Raw genomic sequence first — 19,998 nt, forward strand, 5'->3', positions numbered from 1 at the left:
TTTTCTTATCCAGAGTCAGGTGATATTCACAGCGGCAGCCCTTTACACTTCAGATAGTGACAAAAAAGAACAGGCTACTTAATGCTACCAAACTAGGGGTGTGTCAAATCACTCACAAGAATGATAAACTCAATGGGATTGTCTATTTTTAACCTCCTGCTCTTTCCTTTTGGCAGAGTAATCGGTGTTAGCTGAGCTGTTCCACTGAATGATTCCAAGTAACCCTGTTTGCTGCTGTTTTAAATGACCAGTGGACTCATTTGAGTTTGTTGAGGCTGCTTTAATGTATGAAATCCAGTTCTGAAGCACCATGTCGAGTGAAGCCAGTTCTGGTGAACAGTTTTCTACCACAACAGTCAGTTCAGTTGCTGTTCAGGCTGGGAATTCCAGAATTGTTGTAGCTATACTTAAGGTAAGACAACATTTGCTAACACTTATGCTCTTAGCTCTGCAGTTTTGTGCTGCTTCAGGCTTATAATAAGATGTCTTTGCAATGTTCTGCACAGAACAGAAGCTGTACAGTATATAAAAATGACAAGACCAGAAGCTGTACAGCATATAAAAATGACAAGACAAGTACATTTAGTTCACTGTTACCTAAGAAACCTAAGAAGCCTTATATTGATTACTGTATATTACTTTTCTTTTTTATATTAAATGTTTCAGCCAAAATATGTAAGTTTGTTGCTGCAAAGAACATGACTCCCTCTTTCTAAAAAATGGCATGTACATCTAGGAATTAAATAATAAGAAACATAAGCATCCTACTTTTAAGAATCTCAACTCTATTTACAGTTTTTCTTCTAAAGTACTTACTAATTTTTGTTGTACAATTTTAGCAGTAACAAGTGCACAAAAAATTATTTCTATTATCAGTGGTTTAGTTCAGTGTTAGGTGAAGAAAAAACACTTAAAATATCATCTTGATTGTTTTAAAAAAAAAATCATCCGTGGCCATTTGTCACACATTTTTGACTAGGGGTCTTGCATGTCTGAAGGATTGCTAGAGAAGCTAGTTCCAGCTCAGGCAGCTTGTTTACAGTTCTGGGTGCTACCTAACAGTTAGGCACCCAGCTCTGTTTGGACTTTGATAGCAGTTGGCCACCTCACTTCATCAGGCACCTTCAAAAAATCTAGCCTAATGCATTAGAATGTGATAACTAATTTAGATTAAGGACAGAGACAACATGCGTACTGAAATCATTGAGGGTCTGGATGAAAGGAGTTTCTCTTGTCAGGAGAAAATTCTTGCATCTCCTTAATAGCCAAGCTGCAGGTTAGCTGTAGTTGTGGTCTGGTTTTGTTGCCAGATAGGGAATCCTGTGGTACTCCTGCATATCCTGGATCCCATGTTCTCTTTGGCTTTGCTATGTAATGTGGATTTGGAGGGGGCGAACATAGGTCATTGGGTTTGTTACCATGCTAGTCATCTGGCATATTGCCCCATACATAGTAAAGGTACAGGTGCTTTGGTGACCTGAGGCTGGAATAGTTGCTATGGAGTTGCATCTCCTAACCTGTTCTGGAGGTTTCCTGTCACCCAGATTTAGAGGCTCTCTTCAGGTTGGTTAGTGCATGGTGCTAATAACATGGTGTTAATAACAAAGTTTCAGGTGTTTGGTTCCTGGCTGGACAAATGAGCTCTTGTGGTCCTCTCCAGCCTTAGTTCTCCATGATACTCTATGATGACACAGCCCTGTTTCTGTTTTCTGTGTTCTTAAACAGGATTTATGATTAAGTCCTTAATTTCACTGGTAGTTGCACCACAGGACCTCACTCAGTATGCAATAGACTTTTAATCCAGGGATTAGAGTTCATACCTCAATTAGAACCACTAATTGTGTTAGGTGTGATGATTCTGTGCCTTAAGCAAATTAATATAACAAAGACTAATTATTTTTGGCTAGGGAGCCATACTTGCCTAAGTGTATATTTGCAGCATCAGGCCAATTATTTTAAAAGTTTCATGTTCCTTTAGTAATTTTCTCTCCCAGCATTATTAGAGCTATTAGGTGCTTTAAAGAAAAATGAAACCGAAAGAAAAACAACCTCCCCTCCCCAAATGTGTGTTAGAAAATGCAATGCTGAAGGGCCTGGCTCCGGTCAAGAAGACAGTTTGATTATGTCTGCCTGAATTTGTTTCTTCTGTGAGAAAGTTAGGACATTATTTGACAGTACACATATGCACCCAGTTACCTATACAAGGTCCAGCTAAAAATATACCATTGATGATCCCCAGCATGATACAGGGATACAACTGTTTTAGTTCCAGGTATAATTTTCTATTCATTGATTGCAGTTACAACATGGATAGTTTTTAGGGAAGGCAAGAATTTGGGATCTTGGCATTGCTTCACATGAAATATGTTTATTAAATGTTCTTGGCATCTCATTGCTAAAGTTTGTACTCACTGGATTTTATATCCTGGGGGCCCTAATCCTGCAACTGGATTTATGTGAGTGTATCATTGGGCTCATTTGACTTGACTGGATCTCCGTGTGTATGCAGGGGTTTGTCTGAGCTAGCCAAATTGAAGGATCAGGACATATTAATTGGCATTTTTTTTGGAGAAGGAAGTAAACAAGATTCATGTTTTCTGAATGGTGTCCAATGGGTGTTTGTTTATGTTTGCATTATAGTCTGGAAAATGGGTGCAACTTCAACTGGCTGAGGCAGAACCAAATCTATTAGAGATTGGCGGCAATCAAGATGAGACCAAAAAACTGCTACAAGATCATGAACAACTCCTGGTGAAACTTAAGGTAAGATGTGTGACATGACCAATAAAGCCCAGATACAGCTGCTACACTTCTACCAGTATAAGTGACTAGAAACTGGTCTACACCTGTAACCAGAGAGAAGTTCAGTGCATGTAGACTGGGTTAAAATGGTAGAAACCAGTCTAAGATAGACATGGACTGATGTAGCATCAGATTTAAGTGATTTAGTTTAGACTGGTCTGTCGAGCTACCAGACTCTTCCCAACACAATGCAGGTCACTGTCCTCCAGTATTCCAGCCTGCTTTGTGGTCCCCTGATAACATCCCCCCACAGGAGATGCGCTGGCAGCTGACCTGCATTCTGGCCCAGCCCCTGGCCATCCCTGCCCATGCTGTCACAGAGCTGTCAGCGCGGTGGCTGACACTGCTGGCAGGAGTGGTGGGGAGAGCTGCCCCACTGTGCTTCTGCTACCTGGAGTTGTGCCAGCTTGCAGAGGCATGGGAGTCCTTGGACAGGCTTCCTCACACCTACCCAGGGACTCCCATGCTTCTGTGAGCTGGTTTAGCCCCAGGGAGCAGGACCAGGATGCTGGTCATGGTCCAGAAAGACTGCCTCCACTGTGTGCCAGCAGTTATCATGCCTGTGGCTGACACTGCCGAGGGAGGTGGGGACGAAAGGTACTTGGCCATGCCCAGCAGCCACTTAGGGATAGCCCAGCCACTTGGCTGAGCTTGGCAGTGTCCAGCAGGTGAGGGGACTGCTGGGAGGCATGCAGGATTGCCCTCAACCTGCTGGTCTTGGTCAGTGCTGGCAGTTTTCATCCCACCTGCCCCAAGGACAAATGTGTGTTCTGCTCACTCTTGGTCTAACCTAGGATGCTTAGAGTAAAGTGTGTTACTTAGATCACTTTTGCCTTGGGCTTTTTGAAATGGTAGTCAGTGCAAACACCTGGACAAGGGGGCCTCAGCCCCTGGGCCACAGGCCAGATGTGCCCTACAGTGCCATGTCAGCTGCCCCATGAGGCTTCCTATGGGCCCAGAAATTAGGTGGTAGGAGAGTGGTGGCTTCACTTCTCTGCTGCCAAATTTTTGGACCCATGAGGAGCCCCAGGCCCTGTGCTCTAAATCCAACACCCAATCCCAGTATGTAGGGTCAGGTAGGAACAGTGTGCAGTGCAAGGGTCCAATCCCAGTGTGGAAAAGTGAGAGGGAGTGGTTCTGGGCCCACAGCACCCAATCCTGGCACTTGGGGGTGGGAGAGGCTGGTGCAGGCCCAATCCTGGGGCTCAGGGGTGGCACTGGGGCCCAAACCTGGCATGTAGGGGTAGGAGGGGGTGGTACGAGGGCCAGGGGGCTCAACCCTAATAGGAGAGGGTGGTGTCAGGCCACTCAAAGGGCCAATCCCAGCATGCAGGGGTATAAGTAGGCAGTGCCAGAGCCCTCAAGGCCCAATCATAGCAGGAAGGGGTGGTGCCAGGCCCCAGTCATTCCGGGCTCTATCCAGCCTGTGGGCTGTCTCCAGGCCACTCACCTTGTCTGCAAGACCAAGAGGTTGAGCACCATGATCTAGATCGCTTGCGATCTGTATGATGGCAAATGCCAAAAATGAAAATATGTACAACTTTGCAGCGGTAATAAATCAAAATAATAGTTACACAATGAAAAATATGTTCACTTGCCATGGTGTTTTTTTCTGGCAACAGCAATCAAATCTTGGTCCTATCCCCTTCCTTCCCCCACCCTTCCCCCCAATGTTATGTATTACCATCAAGTCAAATAAAAAACTGCTTTGGCCTTCAGTAACTGAAAACAAGACAGAGGATTTTCACGGATTTTATTTGTTCTACTGGGCTATGACAAGTTTGGTTTTAGAATAACTGCTAAAGTAGGCAAGTATTTTGTAAATGTGAAGTAGATATTCCAGCAACTTTTTATTGTTTGTTGTTGATTGCTGGATGCTATTATAGAAATGACATGATAAAGTTAAGCAAACATTTGGTTTGAGGTGGGAAGATGGTAGCTAATCACAGAACTGAAACCAGTTAGGGAACAGTGAGTTTTTAAAAGCAGAGTATTATTTAGTGACATGTCAGAAACAAGTAGATAAATGAACATTTTTATTTGAACATCTGTACAATTTTAAAGTGTTGATATGTTGGTCATACGTAAGAAATTTTTAAGTAATTTGAAGTAAATAGTCACCGTCTTGGGTGATATTCATATATTTTGATTTCTTGAGTTGTACAGGGTGATTGTGGTATTGGCTGGTCAAGTACCATTCACATTTTGTGATGTTACTGCTTATTTTATAAATTGAAACTTGGACCATAAGCCAGAGGAAATATGAAACTAGATAAGATATTTGCTCCTTTTAATATTAGCAATCATGTGCTGCCCGTCTAATGTGAAGGTTATGTCTAAAGCATATGTGAGGTAACATAATAATAAGGTATGCATACATTGTAATTTAATATGTTATATACAGTGGAATCTGAGTAGCATGAGTAGTAACGTTTAAAAAAAAACACATAAAGAACTCAGCCCTGTTTTTCATTGCCTATGCAACTGTCTCATCTCCACTGAATTCAGAGGGAGCTTTGGATGTGAAAGAAATGCAGTTTTTCAAATATTCAAAAGTAATTAGGATCTTACATTCTACCTGGGAAATAATTCTAAACTCTAGAAACATGAAACATGTTAATCCCAAACACTAGCAAGCCAAAATCAAGTTGAAGATTATAAACTGCATTTTTCAACATCAAGAAATCCTATTATATTTAGGTTACAGTAAATATCCTACTGAATCCCAATAATGGGAACCATGAGAGATCTTACGCACATTACCAGAAATTTATAACACATGTAAACAAGAACATAAAGATGACTTTTCCACTGGCAATGATATTTAGCTCAATGTATTAAGATAAATCAAATGCAATAGAAAGTCAGGGAAAAAAATTTCCAGATGCAGTCTCTAGTGGCTTGCCCAGCATGAAATTGAATTACATTTTTTTGTCAGCTTTAAGCTACAAAATCTCCTTTGAGACTTTGTGTGTGGGTAGGGTAAGGACACTGTACAATGGAATAAACCAAGAGTATCTGAAGTGCTGTGATTTTTTTTGTCAGGGTATGGACAAATGTAACAACTGAAGTGTTCCAGAGTGCAGCTACATGTTAACATGCTTAAAAAATGTAGTGTTTCAGCCGCAGACAGTCATGCAGCCCCTTTTCACATCCCCACGCTGGAACACTTCAGAATCACTGTGGCATACAGAGGCATACTGTCCAGCTAGGGGCACTGCAAAGAGCTGGGATAACCTGTCGCTGTGTTCCCACCTGCCCGCTGGGGGTGGGGTGTAGTAGACTGTCTATAAAGCTTTACAGACCCTTTTTACCTTGTGGTGGAGACAGCATCAGTGAGCACTCTTCTGTCTACTCTACCCCAGCTCTTCTGGAGCACCCTCTGACCCACCTGGAACTAGGAGACTGGAGAACTCCCACCCCTCTTTGCCACCAGAATTGGGAGGTATGCAGGGAATGGGAACAGGATCCCAGCTTGGGCCACAACCATGGTGTAGGTTTTCTGGTCTCCCAGCTTTGGTGGAGTTGGGAGTGTTCGGTCTCTAGTGTCTTGACTGCAGCATGTGGCTTCTCAGTTTCTCAGGGGGAGCATGAGGCATGGTTTTGCTAGGGGCACTGTGGGAAAGCAGAGGTGAAGCACATGGGATAGCACTCACTGTCAGTTTGCCTTGCTCTTCCTGCTGCTCCCTCCATGGGGGAAATAGAGGGGCATTGTGGGATGATCTGGAGATTTCCTGTTGCATTCTATAGAGCAGGGGTAGGCAATGTTTTTTGGCTGGAGTGCCGAAAAAACCACAAAGTCTACCTTGGAAGGTGCTGGAGTGCCAACATGCCAGACGCCGGAGCAGCTGTTTGCAGCCTCACAGCTGCAGCCAGCCCGTGGAGCCCGGTCTGCTTGCAGGAGGGCTTGCAGCCTCCCAGCCACCTGCTGGGAGCAGCCTGGGCTCCGTGGCTGTTTCATAGTTTCATAGTAGTTTCATGGTAGCTAGGGTCAGGAAGGACCTGAACAGATCATCTAGCCTGACCCCTGCCACAGGCAGGAATGAATGCTGGGTTCACAAGACCCCAGACTGGTGATTCTCCAACCTCCACTTGAATTTGCCCAAGGTAGGGGCGAGAACCACTTCTCTGGGAAGTTGGTCCCAGATTTTGGCCACCCTAACTGTAAAATATTGCCTTCTGATCTCTAACGTAAACTTATTCTCCATCAGCTTATTACCATTGTTCCTTGTCACCCCAGGTGGTGCTGGGGAGAAAAGGGCTCTGCCTATTTGCTGTTGATCTCTCCTGATGAGGCTGAACAGGTTCAGGTCCCTCAGTCTCTCCTCGTAGGGCCTGTCCTGCTGCCCTCTCACCAAGCGGGTGGCCCGCCTCTGAACCCTCTCCAGGCTGGCCACATCCCTTTTGAAGTGCGGCGCCCAGTACTGGACGCAGTACTCCAACTGCGGCCTGACCAAAGTGGCATAGAGGGGGAGTATCACCTCTCTGGACCAGCTTGAGATGCACCTTTGGATGCATGACAAGTTATGGCTGGCCTTGCTGGCTGCAATCTGGAATTGGTGCCTCATGTTCATCTTGGAGTCAATAGTGAGTCCAAGATCCCTTTCCACCTCTGTGCTTTCAAGAGAACTCCCCAGCCTGTATGTATGCTGTGGATTCCGTCTCCCAAGGTGCAGCACCCTGCATTTGTCTACATTGAACCCCATCCTATTCTCAACTGCCCACTTTTGTAGTCTGACAGCAGCTGCTTAGAGCCTGGGCTGGCGGTGGTGTGCCGAGAAAAATGGCCTTGCATGTCATGTTCAGCACACGTGCCGGGGGTTGCTGACCCTAGCTATAGAGCATCAATAGACAAGAAGAGCTTTACTTTGAAACAATTTTAAATAGTACCTCATTTCAACAGGGTCACTTTGAAGCACTTTGGCCATTTCTGAAGGTTTTCAAAGGGCATGTACCTTTGTCTAGCTCCTCCTTTGAAGCACGTCAAAGGCATTTGAAATACGTCAAATGTGATGTCTGTTCACACCCGAAAGTATTTGCAAGTGGAGTAATTGTTATCTGTCATTCAGTATCCATTATATTCTCTTGTTAAAAAGTTTTCTGTCAAATCAGGAAGCAGAAACAGTCATATGAGCTAGGTAACCAATCAAATACCGTTAGTAATAGTGAATAAAAAAAAATCTATTAAATTTTGGACATGGGCAAGTATTTCACCTAAAGTATTGGTAAATACTTAAGAATAAAATATCCCTTTGCAGATAACAGTGTTGAATAGGGTGCAATCCATAGAAGAAGGGATATTTTTTCAATAAATATTATCTTCATTGATTAATTGAACCTTCTCAAATTATACATAACCAAACATTTTGTCATGGTTCTTAATAACCATCCTTTTTATTTTATCAGATCAATTTTTTTACTTGATATTAGGTATTTAACACTTATAAGTAATTGTTTAGTTTTAGCTACCAGATACTGCCATCAAAGGGATTTTACAAAATATTGATACTCAACCTTTGAAATGTTCATTATAATCATCTAGGCACTTAAAATTGTTTATGATCCATACATTTACTGTATGAACAGGAATGTAGTTTGAAGTCTGAGAAACCTAAAAATTTAGTGCCAAATCTTCTCGAGAAGATGAGAAATGTAAAACTATCAGGGCAGAGGTCCAGTCAGTCACAGAGTTACAGTGGTTAAATAGCGCTTGTCTTTGTCATATCCTGTATACACAGTTCTTCAGCAGTTCTTTCTTTCTGTTCTTTAATTTTAATAATTAAAATGATTGACAAATGTATTAGTGGAATAGCACACTGGAATTTTCTACAGTATAGGGCTTTTAGCTGTTATCGAATGAGCTTACAAACTGTGCAACCATTTAATTGTCTATTTCCCATTTACTCCAATTAGTTGACACAATGGAAACATGCGTGCACATCCTCACATATGTTTGTCTTCTTTATACAACTTGGGAGTTGGAATGCACTATAAATAGTCTGAATTAGATAAAGGCAAAGCTAAGAACTTTTGCATACTTGCGTTCAAATTATTTAAGACAGAATCTTACATGGCAACATTTTAATTGGATCTCAGAAAGTGGCAGTCATTGAGGGGGTTGTTTGTTTTATTTTGTACATAATGGTAGTACGGTAATGAGAAAATAAGTGAAAATTTTCTCCCAGAAGTAACGCATGAGTCAGCAACACCATGTTAGATCATTACACTTATAAAAATAAAGGATCTTAAGTTCTTAAGTTCTTAAGGTCTTAAGTTCCTTTCTGTGTGCCATAAGTTCTATTGTGGCACACAGCAAGGAAAAAAGGGAAATAAACCTTATAACAATATTTTGTGAAAAATTAAACCTATCCAAAATTGTTCTCTTTGAAACTCGGGATATAGGAACAATATTGAAGTTCTTTGTGGAATTCTTCCAATTCTTGATCAGCCTCACTTATATATATGACCCAACACTGAGACTAATAAATTATCTTTGCTTTATGTTCAAAGTTTTTGCTTAGCTAGAATTAAGATTTTAATTGAATACTGCTCATGTTGCTTGCAAATGTGGTTTAATCCAGAAGATTGGGCAGGCTGGCTTCTATACTTGCTTTTTTTAAACATCTATATTCTAGAAAACTGAATTGACTCTGATTTTTTAATGTTCCCCAAAGTGATGTAATCAAGTGCCTGTGTGAGTTAGTGCAGATTGTGACATAAATCCTCAATCCAGCATTTAAGAGTTGTATTTAATTCCATACTCAGGTTCTTAATATAAAACATGTGTCTGTCTTACAAAACTAAGGCCTAGACTTCTACATGCTATTTAGAAATTATTTATGATGGGACCATGCTGGGCATGTTTATTTCTAACTGGGCACATCTACATGTGCACCCGACTTAGTACTTTGTTTTAGTGCTTTGCTAAAGCAAGTACTTAATGACCACACAGTAACTACCATTACTGTGCAGTCCCAGTACCACACGGGTTGTTTCAAACCCTACTGTGCAGTAGCAATGAGTATCTTGTTGCTGCTGCACATTTGCATTGACATTGTGGTTCGTGCCTGCTGATGCTATGTTGCTGTAGAGACTAGCTTGTCCCTAGGGTGACATAGCATCCTGTGTAGGCTGTCACAGGGCACTAGAATATGCCTCCCCCTTTAAGAGAACAAGCAGCCTGAGAGGTTGCTTGCAAGTGTCAGGGGGAGCTAATGAGGGATTCACCTGACTGGAAAAGGGCTCAGGCTGGAGCTATATAAGCCCAGAGCCTGTATGAGTCTCAGGTAGTCTCTCCCCAGCAATTATGAAGCGAGGAGCTCCTGGATGCAGGGCTCCTGAAAGGACCTGGATGTGGCTGGACAACTCTGCAGGCCTGGAAACAGAGCCAAGGGAAAGACTGGATTTACAGGCAAATAGCCTTCTTTTATGTTACCCCCAGAGTGTTTGAGGTGCCTACCAGAGGGTCCATGTGCCCAGGGAAGGGTATGCAGGACTAGAGCAGGGTTAGTGTATAGGTAAGGCACACTGGGAGATGATGAAAGCTTGCCCTCTTAAGGGGGCAGAGGGCTGCTTCTGCTGTTGTTTGTGTTTATGTTATAGCCCAGGGGCTTATGGTTTATGTTACTGTTTATATTGTCAGTTTGAGTTGGCAATGTAAGGGGAGGTTCACGGAGGTACCTCCCCTTACATTTGTGCCCAAGAGGTACACAATAGCCTTGAGCCTTGCCAGGGGCAGGCTCAAGGCCTAAGCTATTGACGAACCCAGAGAAAAGTGCAATGCAAGGCTATAGAGCAGACAGAGGTCAGAGGAGCGCAGCCACACAGGGCCAGGGACCCAGCACCAGAGTGGCACAGCCCCACAGGTGCCCACAGACAGGGGCAGGTGCCCAGTGATTGAAAAAGACAGGTGAGAGCTAGTGCCTCAGAGTCAGGTCCAATACGATGGGCCCAAGCTAGAAGGTCTAGCTAGATTAAAGGGGCAGAGGCTGAGGAGGCTGGAGCCCCAACAGAGGGAACAATGTCATAGTAACGTCCATGAAGCTTTGGGTGTGGTATAGGGGAGGAAACGGAGCCATGCATAGAGTCCTTAAGGCTGTGGGTGCCCAGGATGAGCACAGATATGCACTGTAGCCCTCCAAGCTACAGGAGCCCTGCAGGGCCAAAGGCCAGCCACGGAGGTCAATTGGACTTAAGGGTTGAATCAAAGTAGCTGGGGCCCAGGAGAGACCCAATGATACCACAAGCGGACTGAGGCCCATGGGCAGCCTCCCCTGATGCAACCTCCAGTAAAAACAAGGCATGGCAGGAGAGCAAATAAGGGAGGGCTAAAATAGAAATTGGGCAGGGCAAGAGTTACATGGCCACCAGGAGGCTTCACAGTCAGCCCTGGGGCACAACTCCACCACATAGATGCACCCTACTGTGTTGCAAAATCAGCGTGGGATTTGAACATCAAGGTGTTTGATGTTTTAGCGCCTCTTTAACTCCAGTTCATGCCCTGTTAGATATAACTAAGATTTTCTAGACCAAATTTGTTCCTCCCTTACATATGTAATGAGATTTCACAGGCATTGGTGCTATGGAATTCATTTTACAGTTCTTTTGATAATGCTCGAACAGGAATCCAGTGAACTATTAGTTCAGCAGTGCTAAGAGGGGTAAACCCATTGCCACTAAATAGCAGTCAACAGATGTGTCGTGTAAGAATGTGTGTGTTTTTTAATGACCACCTTTTTATTATAACTATTAGTCATTTTTTTAAATTATCATCAGATGTTAAAAGTTGTCACTGCATATTCTAAAGTATTAGATGAATTTACTCAAACAGCTTTTCTTTGATAGAACATCCTGAATCAGCTAGTATAAACTAGCTCCACTGAAAACCTGAGTATAGATACTTTAAAAAGACCCCAGTTTAAAACATTTTATGGGTTATAAAGGGGAATTATTTGCTGTCCAAGTTGAAAAAATAAATTCAAAGCAGAAAATGATAAGTAAGCAGGAAATAATATGTGTTAAATCATTTATCATCTATTAAAAAAATCCCTTGCATATTTTATTTGTAATGTTGTGATTAATTATAGATGAAATTACTCTATTTGTACTACTTCCATTGTCAGAATATCTGACAACAACATAGAAATATAAATACAATTTGTGTGGCAACAGTGATTTAAGAGGTGCAAATATAGTGCAGTTGCTTAAGTTTGTTTAATGATGGCTGATTAATTGTGAAAGTTAGTATGTATTTGTCAGTTGTGTTATGAATATATGCACCAGTGCATGGACCTGCATTACTTTAGCTGGACATAGATGGTGCTTGAAAGTGCTAAAAGCCTTACACATTTTTTACTGATGACTATTTTCAAACGATCTGGCAAATACTCTGTGTATGTACTTTAAGAATGTGAGTAGTCCTATTAAATTCAAAATAATTTTTCATATGAGCAAAGCTAAGCATAAGTATTTCCAGGTTTGGAGCCTCTGCTCTTCGGCAAAGAGAATTTGACTTGGAAACAGTACGAACTGATAGGTTTGATGTTGTGGCAGAATCTGCAATGACAGGTTAGCTGAATATTCAGTCTGCTGTGCATCTGTAATTTCATAGAACTCTCCTTCCCATGCTTTGTTCAGCCTCAGCTTTTGGGAGGACCTGCTTCTTTAAGGATGTATTTCTTGAGGTAAAATTTTTTATATTATGCTTTTGGTTTTAATTTCAAAATAGGCAGGGAAAACATTCAGACAAAGCTTCCAAGGGACAAAATCACACTGATTGCAGTGCTACAACCTGCTAGGCTAGGGACAGCCATTACACATAAACTGGTTCAAGTGATCAGAAACTGGTTTAAACCTGTAACAGAACAGATGTTCAGGACACATAAACAAGTTTGAAAATGGCTGAAACTGGTTTGAGATAAACCTGGTTGAATGTAGTATCAGACTTAACTGATTTGGATCAAGCTGATTTATGCAATGTCTGTCCCAGACCCCTTGCTGGTTTAAGATAAACCAGACTCTCCCAGCATGCTCTCTGGGCTGGACTCTCTGCTCCACAGAACAGCTGGCCCCTCCCCTCTGCTCCCTGGCTGCAGCTCTGGCAGTCTCTGCAGGTATCTGCCTGGCTTCTCCCCTCCCCTCTCCATCCCACTGCGCATGCACACACACACACACACACACACACACACACACACACACACACACACACACACACACACCCTCTCTCTCTCTCTCTCTGCTAAGCCAGCTCCTGTCCCTCACAAACACTTCAGCATTAGCTAGGAGACCACATGCTGGCTACCTCCAAGCTGTGGCACACGGGATGAAGGCAGAATCAACAGACAGCTGGTAATGTCCCTCTGTTTTCTTAATGGGGTGATAAACAGTGAGTTAAGGGTGACAAACATTCCCCACTGAGCTGTTCTGGAGTGGGGAATGCCTCCCTAATCACAGCATCCTGCCTGGGCCTGGCCACGGCCCCCATAGGTCATCTCTGTGCAAGGGAAGGGAGGGCTGCTCTAGTGCCCCTGGCTTCTAGCCTGAGCCACTGTAGGTGTGTGCCTGCATTTCTGGGATGTCTGTCTGGTTACAAAACTAATTTCACCTAACTAGGTTAGACTAACCTGCAAAGATGGAATCAATTCAGGCTCAGGCTTTTTGAATGTTTGTCCCTAGCCCTATTGTCCTGATTATTTCCACTACTTTCATCCAGAATCCTGTCTGGAGAGAATATCACCTTTGTGTTTGTATTTCACAATACTGGGACTTTTGCACAGTTTTAAAGAGTTGGCTGCATTACCACTCTTGATTATGACAACTCTACACCCTGCCATCAAGTCAAACACTGGCATTCTTGATTTTTGGTCAACAAAACTCTGCTCTTTGTCATTCTAAAGTCTCCATGAATGGGAGCAGAGACTCTACAAAATATCCAACATTCTATTCTACAAACTCAGCTTAAAAAATAAGATCCATCATTAATAATTTGGCCCATGTACTTGCAGATTACTCCTAATTACTTTATTTACTCCAATTCACAGAGCATACATTGCAAATTAGTCATTTAAATGCTAATTTCCAAGAGAAGCAAATTAGAAAAATACATTTTTCAAAAGGCAACAGTATGTTCATCTTTTGCACTTGATACCTTTTACATAAGTCTTTTGTTTTGTGCCAAAAAAAATATTTTCAGTATAATGCTTATTTTTCAGGGCTTTAGCGGTAGGATACATTATTTGTTAATCTTTGTGTTCTGTGTTATTTACATTTAATTACAGAGATGCTCTGCCTGCCATTAAAAGTAAAGGTCAGCTGCATTTTTGGTTTTAAAATAGTTTATTAAGGGTTTTAAAAAGCGTGGCAGCAATGTTCTATATTTTCTTTCAACAGCTTTCCATACTTAATTCAACAAACAGCTTTCAATTTTTATATACACAACCTTCTCAGTAATGTAATATTTGAGATTCAAAATAATAATGTAATGATTTAAAATAACTTTTTCAGCAAGTTATAGTTTCAGTGCCATTGATAACCAATGAATTATCTGAAAACCCTTCCTTGAAGAAGGTAGGTGTAACTACTCCAGATGTGTTGGACCACAAATCTCTCCTGCAGGATTCAAAGACAGCATTTAATCCTTGTAAAATCTTTATGAAATATGGCTATTTTAAGCGGTTATTTTTGAAGAAGATGAATTAAAGGTTCATGTGGCTGTGAAGAATGTAGGTTATTGACAAGTTGGGAGAAGAGGACCATACTTCTGTAATTATTACATTTGAATAATCTAAGGATTTCATACAATTGATCTCCATTCTAGCAGTGAAATCATTTTGCAGTTTCCTGATCTGCCTAGTACAGCTGCTAATCTAATAGGATGATGGCAGTTGAAGATCCAGGACTGGGGCAAGGGAATGCATTCCCCCAACTTCAGCTGTGCTTGCTTGCACAATGAGTTCTGAGCCTATTGCCTGGTCAACGTGGGCTCCTGCTTAGGTTCCATATGATCAGTGAGCTCTGAGCTCAGCATCTGACTGATGTGGGGGTGTGGCCAGGGCCCATACTTTCACACAGCTCCAGAGCCCAATGAGTGAATACTGCTGCTGTTTGTCCTTCCTGTCCCTCCCCTTCCAAATGGGCTCAAGAACTACCATTAAAACAGTAATTCTGGCCAGACCCCATGCCAAGCGCTCTCATGACACAGCCAAAAAGGAGTATGCTCATTTCCAACAAATGTAACTTTCAGTAGGAACAGTATTAAACTACACTTTTTAAAAATTGTGGACACACTTTTGCACATATATATGCAACCAAACTCTGAGCATATTTGGGTTTCCATTCACTGGAGTCTGAACATGGCAGAAGGGGATGGGAACACGGGGCAGTTCTGGGAGAGATGAATAAGCAAAGAACACATAGTAACAAAGGGGTCGCAAAAGCCAAACTAGCTAATGGGATAAAAATCTGTAGGCCCTGTTTAAATCTTTTTTAACATAATCCCACCTGTAGATGGTTTCTTATTCTGCAACTTCCCACTCAAGTCAGTTTTTAAAGAATGGTAGCCTAAGAACAAGCTACCCTGAGGTCAGTAATGGAAAGTCCAGGAAGGCTGAAGTGATCTGCCACAGGCCTTTGTGTTTTTCTGGACCTGATGTCAGATCATTACATGTAAGGATCACCCTATCTGTCCAGTGTAGACAGCAGAAGGGCACTGCAAGCAGGTGATGGCATATATGGTAGATTTGCAGGGGAATGAACCTCAGATGTTATTATCTGTGTCATTTGGTCCAGTGTATCCCTTTGCTGATAGATTTCCATCTGGAGTCAGCAGGAGTGGGCAAAATGTTGGATCTGGCCGGCTGCTGGACTCCATTTCCCAGCAGCCCTTGCCTGTATCACTATGACCAGTTTCCATGGATACCCAAAGAGCAGTGGCACCATGACAGCATAGGGCCAGGATTTCCATGGAGACTATCCCCAGCAGTACTGGCAGGGCATGCAGCTGGCACAGCGGGGTGCGGAGCTGGTCTGGGATATTACAGTAGTGACAGTGTGGTATAGAGCCAGAGCAGATCCATGATCCACTGCCTGCATGCCCCTGCCTGTTGCAATATCGCCGCCCCAGAGCAGATCCCCGCCCAGCTGCATGCCCTGGCCCCATGCTGTCATGTCATTGCCGCTGCTGGGGTCTACATGGAAACTGGCTGCAGCGACATGGGCAGGGGCTGCTAGGAAATGGAATCTGCCACAGGCCCTATCTACCCTGTGGGCCAGAATTCGCTCTCCACTGCTGTAATGTATTGGCAGGAATCTCTTTGGCTAGGGGCAGAAGTTACACACAAACTGGATTAAATGATCAGAAACTGATTTAAACAGAACAGAATTTCTGTGCACTTAAACCAGTTTCAAGACAGCCAAAACTGGTTTAAGACAAACCTGGTTGTGAATGTAGTATCAGACTTAACAGATCTGGGTCAAACCGGTTTATGGAACTTCTGTCCCAGACCCCCTCTTGGTTTAAGTTAAATCAGAGTCCACCAGCGTCCCAGTATGCTGCTGAGCCCTGGGCTGGCCTGTGCTGTCTGCTGCAGAGAGCGAGGCTGGCCCTACCCCTGTGCACTCTAGCTGGAGCAGGTTGGGGGTATGGCCAGGCACCAGCCAACATGGCTTCCTAAGATGAAGGGGCAGGGAGGGAGCTTATTAACCCTCCCTCCTGAAGACCAAGCTCCTGATGAGGACACCTATTATGTGCACGAAGATTTGTTAAGCTTTCAGCCTCACTGGGGGTCTATATGATTTGGGACAACAAAGGGTTAATTCCCCTGGACATTGGCCTGCAGCCTGGCCCCATCTAGAGGTATACCGCTGCCAATGAAAACCTTACCTTACACTAAGGCAGAGGTTAACAAGAATATATTATTGAGGTAAGTATAAAAAAACCCCCAACAATAATAAATCCACAATGAACCAATCAACAAAGAGTTAAGAGAACACTATATACAATAATAGATACAAGAAAGAACCAATGCGGGCCTGTCGTCAGAGGTGGCAGGCAAGATCACTCTGAAGCTGGCAGGCAAGATGGCTTGTCAGCCTGTCACAGAGTGCCTGTTCCCCAGAGGATTTCTCTCTTTTCCTCACTCTCAGTGAGTACTCACTACCTCCAAAGGGATGGGTGATACAGGTGAGTAGAGGATGGCTCTGTCTATGAGTGTATACCTCTGCAAATAGATGGAATTCAGTTACACACTCCAGTCAAGCAACTCTCATACTATTCATATATACGAGCAGGTTTCACGCCACATGCTCATCAGATGACTCAGTTTCTCACAAGCTTTCAATCCCAATGGGACACAGCGCTCACTGACACCAACTCAGTCACTCTCCCAAGCAAACACCCAGCCACCGCACAGGCTCACGATGCACACAGACTCAAGCACTTCCTCAGTAGCTCTCCAAGTGACAGTCCTGAAAAGTTTAATAGTGTCCACCTTATACCACCTGTCAATCATATGCCAGAACCAATTATCAGTCAGACCCTACCATCATTCATCTGTCCATCACATTACTGACCAATCTGGAGGGTTGTTACCTCAGGTATTTCATGCCACACTTTGCATTGGAAACATGTTCCCTCCAAAGCAGGAGTGGGCAATTATTTCAGGCAGAGGGCTGCTTACTGAGTTTTGGCAAGCCATTGAGGGTCACATGACAGGCAGCCGGGGGCAGATCAATATTAATTTTCTAAATTTTTTAGTGGCCCTGCGGGCCAGATAGACTGGCTTGACAGGCTGCATTTTGCTCACCCCTGCTCCAAAGTCAACTTATACAACACAGGCTGATTGTGCATGCTTGTCAGTCTGTGGCAGGACGACCTAGGGGTGCCGTGACCTCCCCTAGTGCCCTTGCCTACCGTGCCCAGTCTGGGTCCTTAACGCATCCTCCGTCTCGCCCGCCACGTCTTTGATCTTATCGGTTCAATTAAGGAGGTTGCCTTCCTGCCCTTCTTGGCACGGGGCCAGTCTTACTATACCAGGACTTTGGTTCTCGTCCCTGTGCTGGTCCTCTCTCAGGGCCTACTCAATATACGCGCCTCCCTCCTGGGGCGTCTCTCTGACTGTGCCCCTTCTCGCCCAGCCCGGACTTCCCAATGGGCTTATTCCCCTCTTGGGGCTTCTTATCTTACAGGCAGTGCCCCACTCGGCCCTGCCTCCCTTATGTTCCACGGCCACTCGCGTACTGGCCTGCGCCCCGCAGTCTCTAAGCCCGCACCTCGGACCTGTAATCGCGCTCCTCAAGCTCTGCGCCTGCACTTGGGCCTTCTATGCCCCCACTGGGGCCCTTGCTCGTGCCCCTTGCACTCCCCGCCCACACTCGGGCCTGTGGTCGCGCCCCTTGCGCTCCCCGCCTGCACTTGGGCCTGTGGCCGCGCCCCTTGCGCTCCCTGCCCACACTCGGGCCTGTCTATCGCGCCTCTTGCGCTTCGCTACCCCGCCCTGGGGCCCTTACTTGTGCTCCTTGTGCTCGTCGCCCACACTGGGACCTTCTATGCCCCCACTGGGGCCCTTGCTCGCGCTCCTTGCGCTTGCTGCCCTCACTTGGGCCTTCTATGCCTGCACTCGAGCCTGTGGTCGCGCCCCTTGCGCTCCCTGCCCGAACTCAGGCCTGTCTATGCCTGACTCGGGCCTACGCTCGCACTTCTCACGTGCCCGCCCACACTGGGGTCTTTGCTCGCGCTCCTTGCACCCGCCCGCACTGGGACCTTCTGTGCCCGACTCGGGCTTCCCAGGGTTGGGGCTCAGGCAGCCTTAGCCTTACCTGGCCCCCAGACCCGCCTCTTCGGGCTTATGCCCCACTGGGGCTCTTCCCAATTGGGATTTCCAATTGGGGCCTGTCCCGGTAATGCCCACGCTGGGCTCGGGTCTGGACCCCCCCACCACTTAGACCCACCTTCCTGGGCCCACTCCCTGCTGGGCTTAAGCACCAGCACCCCCTGTCTGGGGCCTAAGCTGTGCTTTATACTCCTGTTGCCCTCTCTGGGGCCTCTGCCGTGCCTCTCGCGCTTCTTGCCCCCTCTGGGACCTGTGCCGCGCTTCCCGCACTTCTCACCCCCCCTGGGGGTCTCGCTCGTGCGCTTCCCATGCTTGGGGCTCAGGCGGCCTTAGCCTTACCTGGCCCCTGACCCTTCTTCTGGGTCCTACACCCGGTTGGGGCTTAGGTGGCCGCAGCCGTGCCTGGCCCCCTGGACCACTGTCTGGGTCACTTGCCCTACTAGGGAGGGGTCAACACCCCCCAACACGCGTCCCACTGGTGCAAACCGCTGTGCCCCACTGGGCACCAGGAGCCCCCAAGCTACTGGGTAGCCCCCGTGAGGCCTCCTCACACCCCTACAGCCTCACCCGGTCCTCCAGTGTAATAATCACAACACCCCAAACAGAAACACAAGGCCCCTAGGCCATAACACGAATCTTTAAGCCAAGCTGGCTATCCTTCTCTCATCCCTGTCAGGGTCCTCTCCACCCTGCATCCGCATGCTGCTGCACAACCCCGCCCTGCTCACTCTAGCAGAGGTCTCACTCCTTGAGCTGCCAGAGGAGCTGGTCCATTTCCTATTATCAGTAGCAGGCACCTTAGTGCCCTGCTACACAGTCCTATATAGGTCAATGGACCCATAAATTCAAGCGTTCAGTCTCCTCCATCTGGGGTACGGCAGCTGGGGTTAATACTCCTCTCTCCCACTGGGGACCCCCGCTGGGGTTTGTCTGGCCTGGGCAGTGCAGCCCCTGTCAGGATCCCACCCTTCTCTACTTTAGCCTCAGGGCCATAGGCATGGCCAGAGCCAGCTGGCATGGCTCCGCAGTCTGCTCAGGGCTGGGGTTGTGGCTGCAGGGCTGAGGCTGCAGCTGTGGGACTGAGCTGGGTTGGTCCGCAGGCACTGCTGAGGGTGGGTACAGAAGAGTTCACCTGGGTTGGACCATAGGAGCTGGGCCCTTCCCAGGCACAGGAGGGGCAGGAGTAGGAGCAGGAGGAGCAAGGTTCTCCACGTTGGGAAGACAAACCTGCAGCATCCTTATAGGCTCGGCAGTGCTACGCTGGCTAGCACTATGGAAGAAAGAGACTTGGGGGTCATCATTGACCACAAGATGAACATGAACCTGCAATGGGATGCTGCAGCTAGTAAAGCGACCAAAACGCTGGCTT

The 19,998-nt window shown here is 45.4% G+C and overlaps 1 protein-coding gene across 1 annotated transcript in view; it reads left to right on the forward strand.

Moving 5' to 3' along the window:
• Nucleotides 1-284: 284 nt before the first annotated feature.
• CCDC141 (coiled-coil domain containing 141) overlaps nt 285-19,998 on the forward strand; it is a 165,967-nt gene continuing 146,253 nt past the window's right edge. Inside the window, exons 1-2 of the mRNA XM_019554677.1 lie at nt 285-412; nt 2,641-2,763. Of these exons, the coding sequence (XP_019410222.1) occupies nt 311-412; nt 2,641-2,763 (225 nt within the window). The 5' untranslated portion in view covers nt 285-310. The remainder of the gene's footprint in view (nt 413-2,640; nt 2,764-19,998) is intronic.

The sequence above is a fragment of the Crocodylus porosus genome, unplaced genomic scaffold (genome assembly GCF_001723895.1).
Source record: "Crocodylus porosus isolate Cpor-Errol unplaced genomic scaffold, CroPor_comp1, whole genome shotgun sequence".
In the NCBI taxonomy this organism is placed as follows: domain Eukaryota; kingdom Metazoa; phylum Chordata; order Crocodylia; family Crocodylidae; genus Crocodylus; species Crocodylus porosus.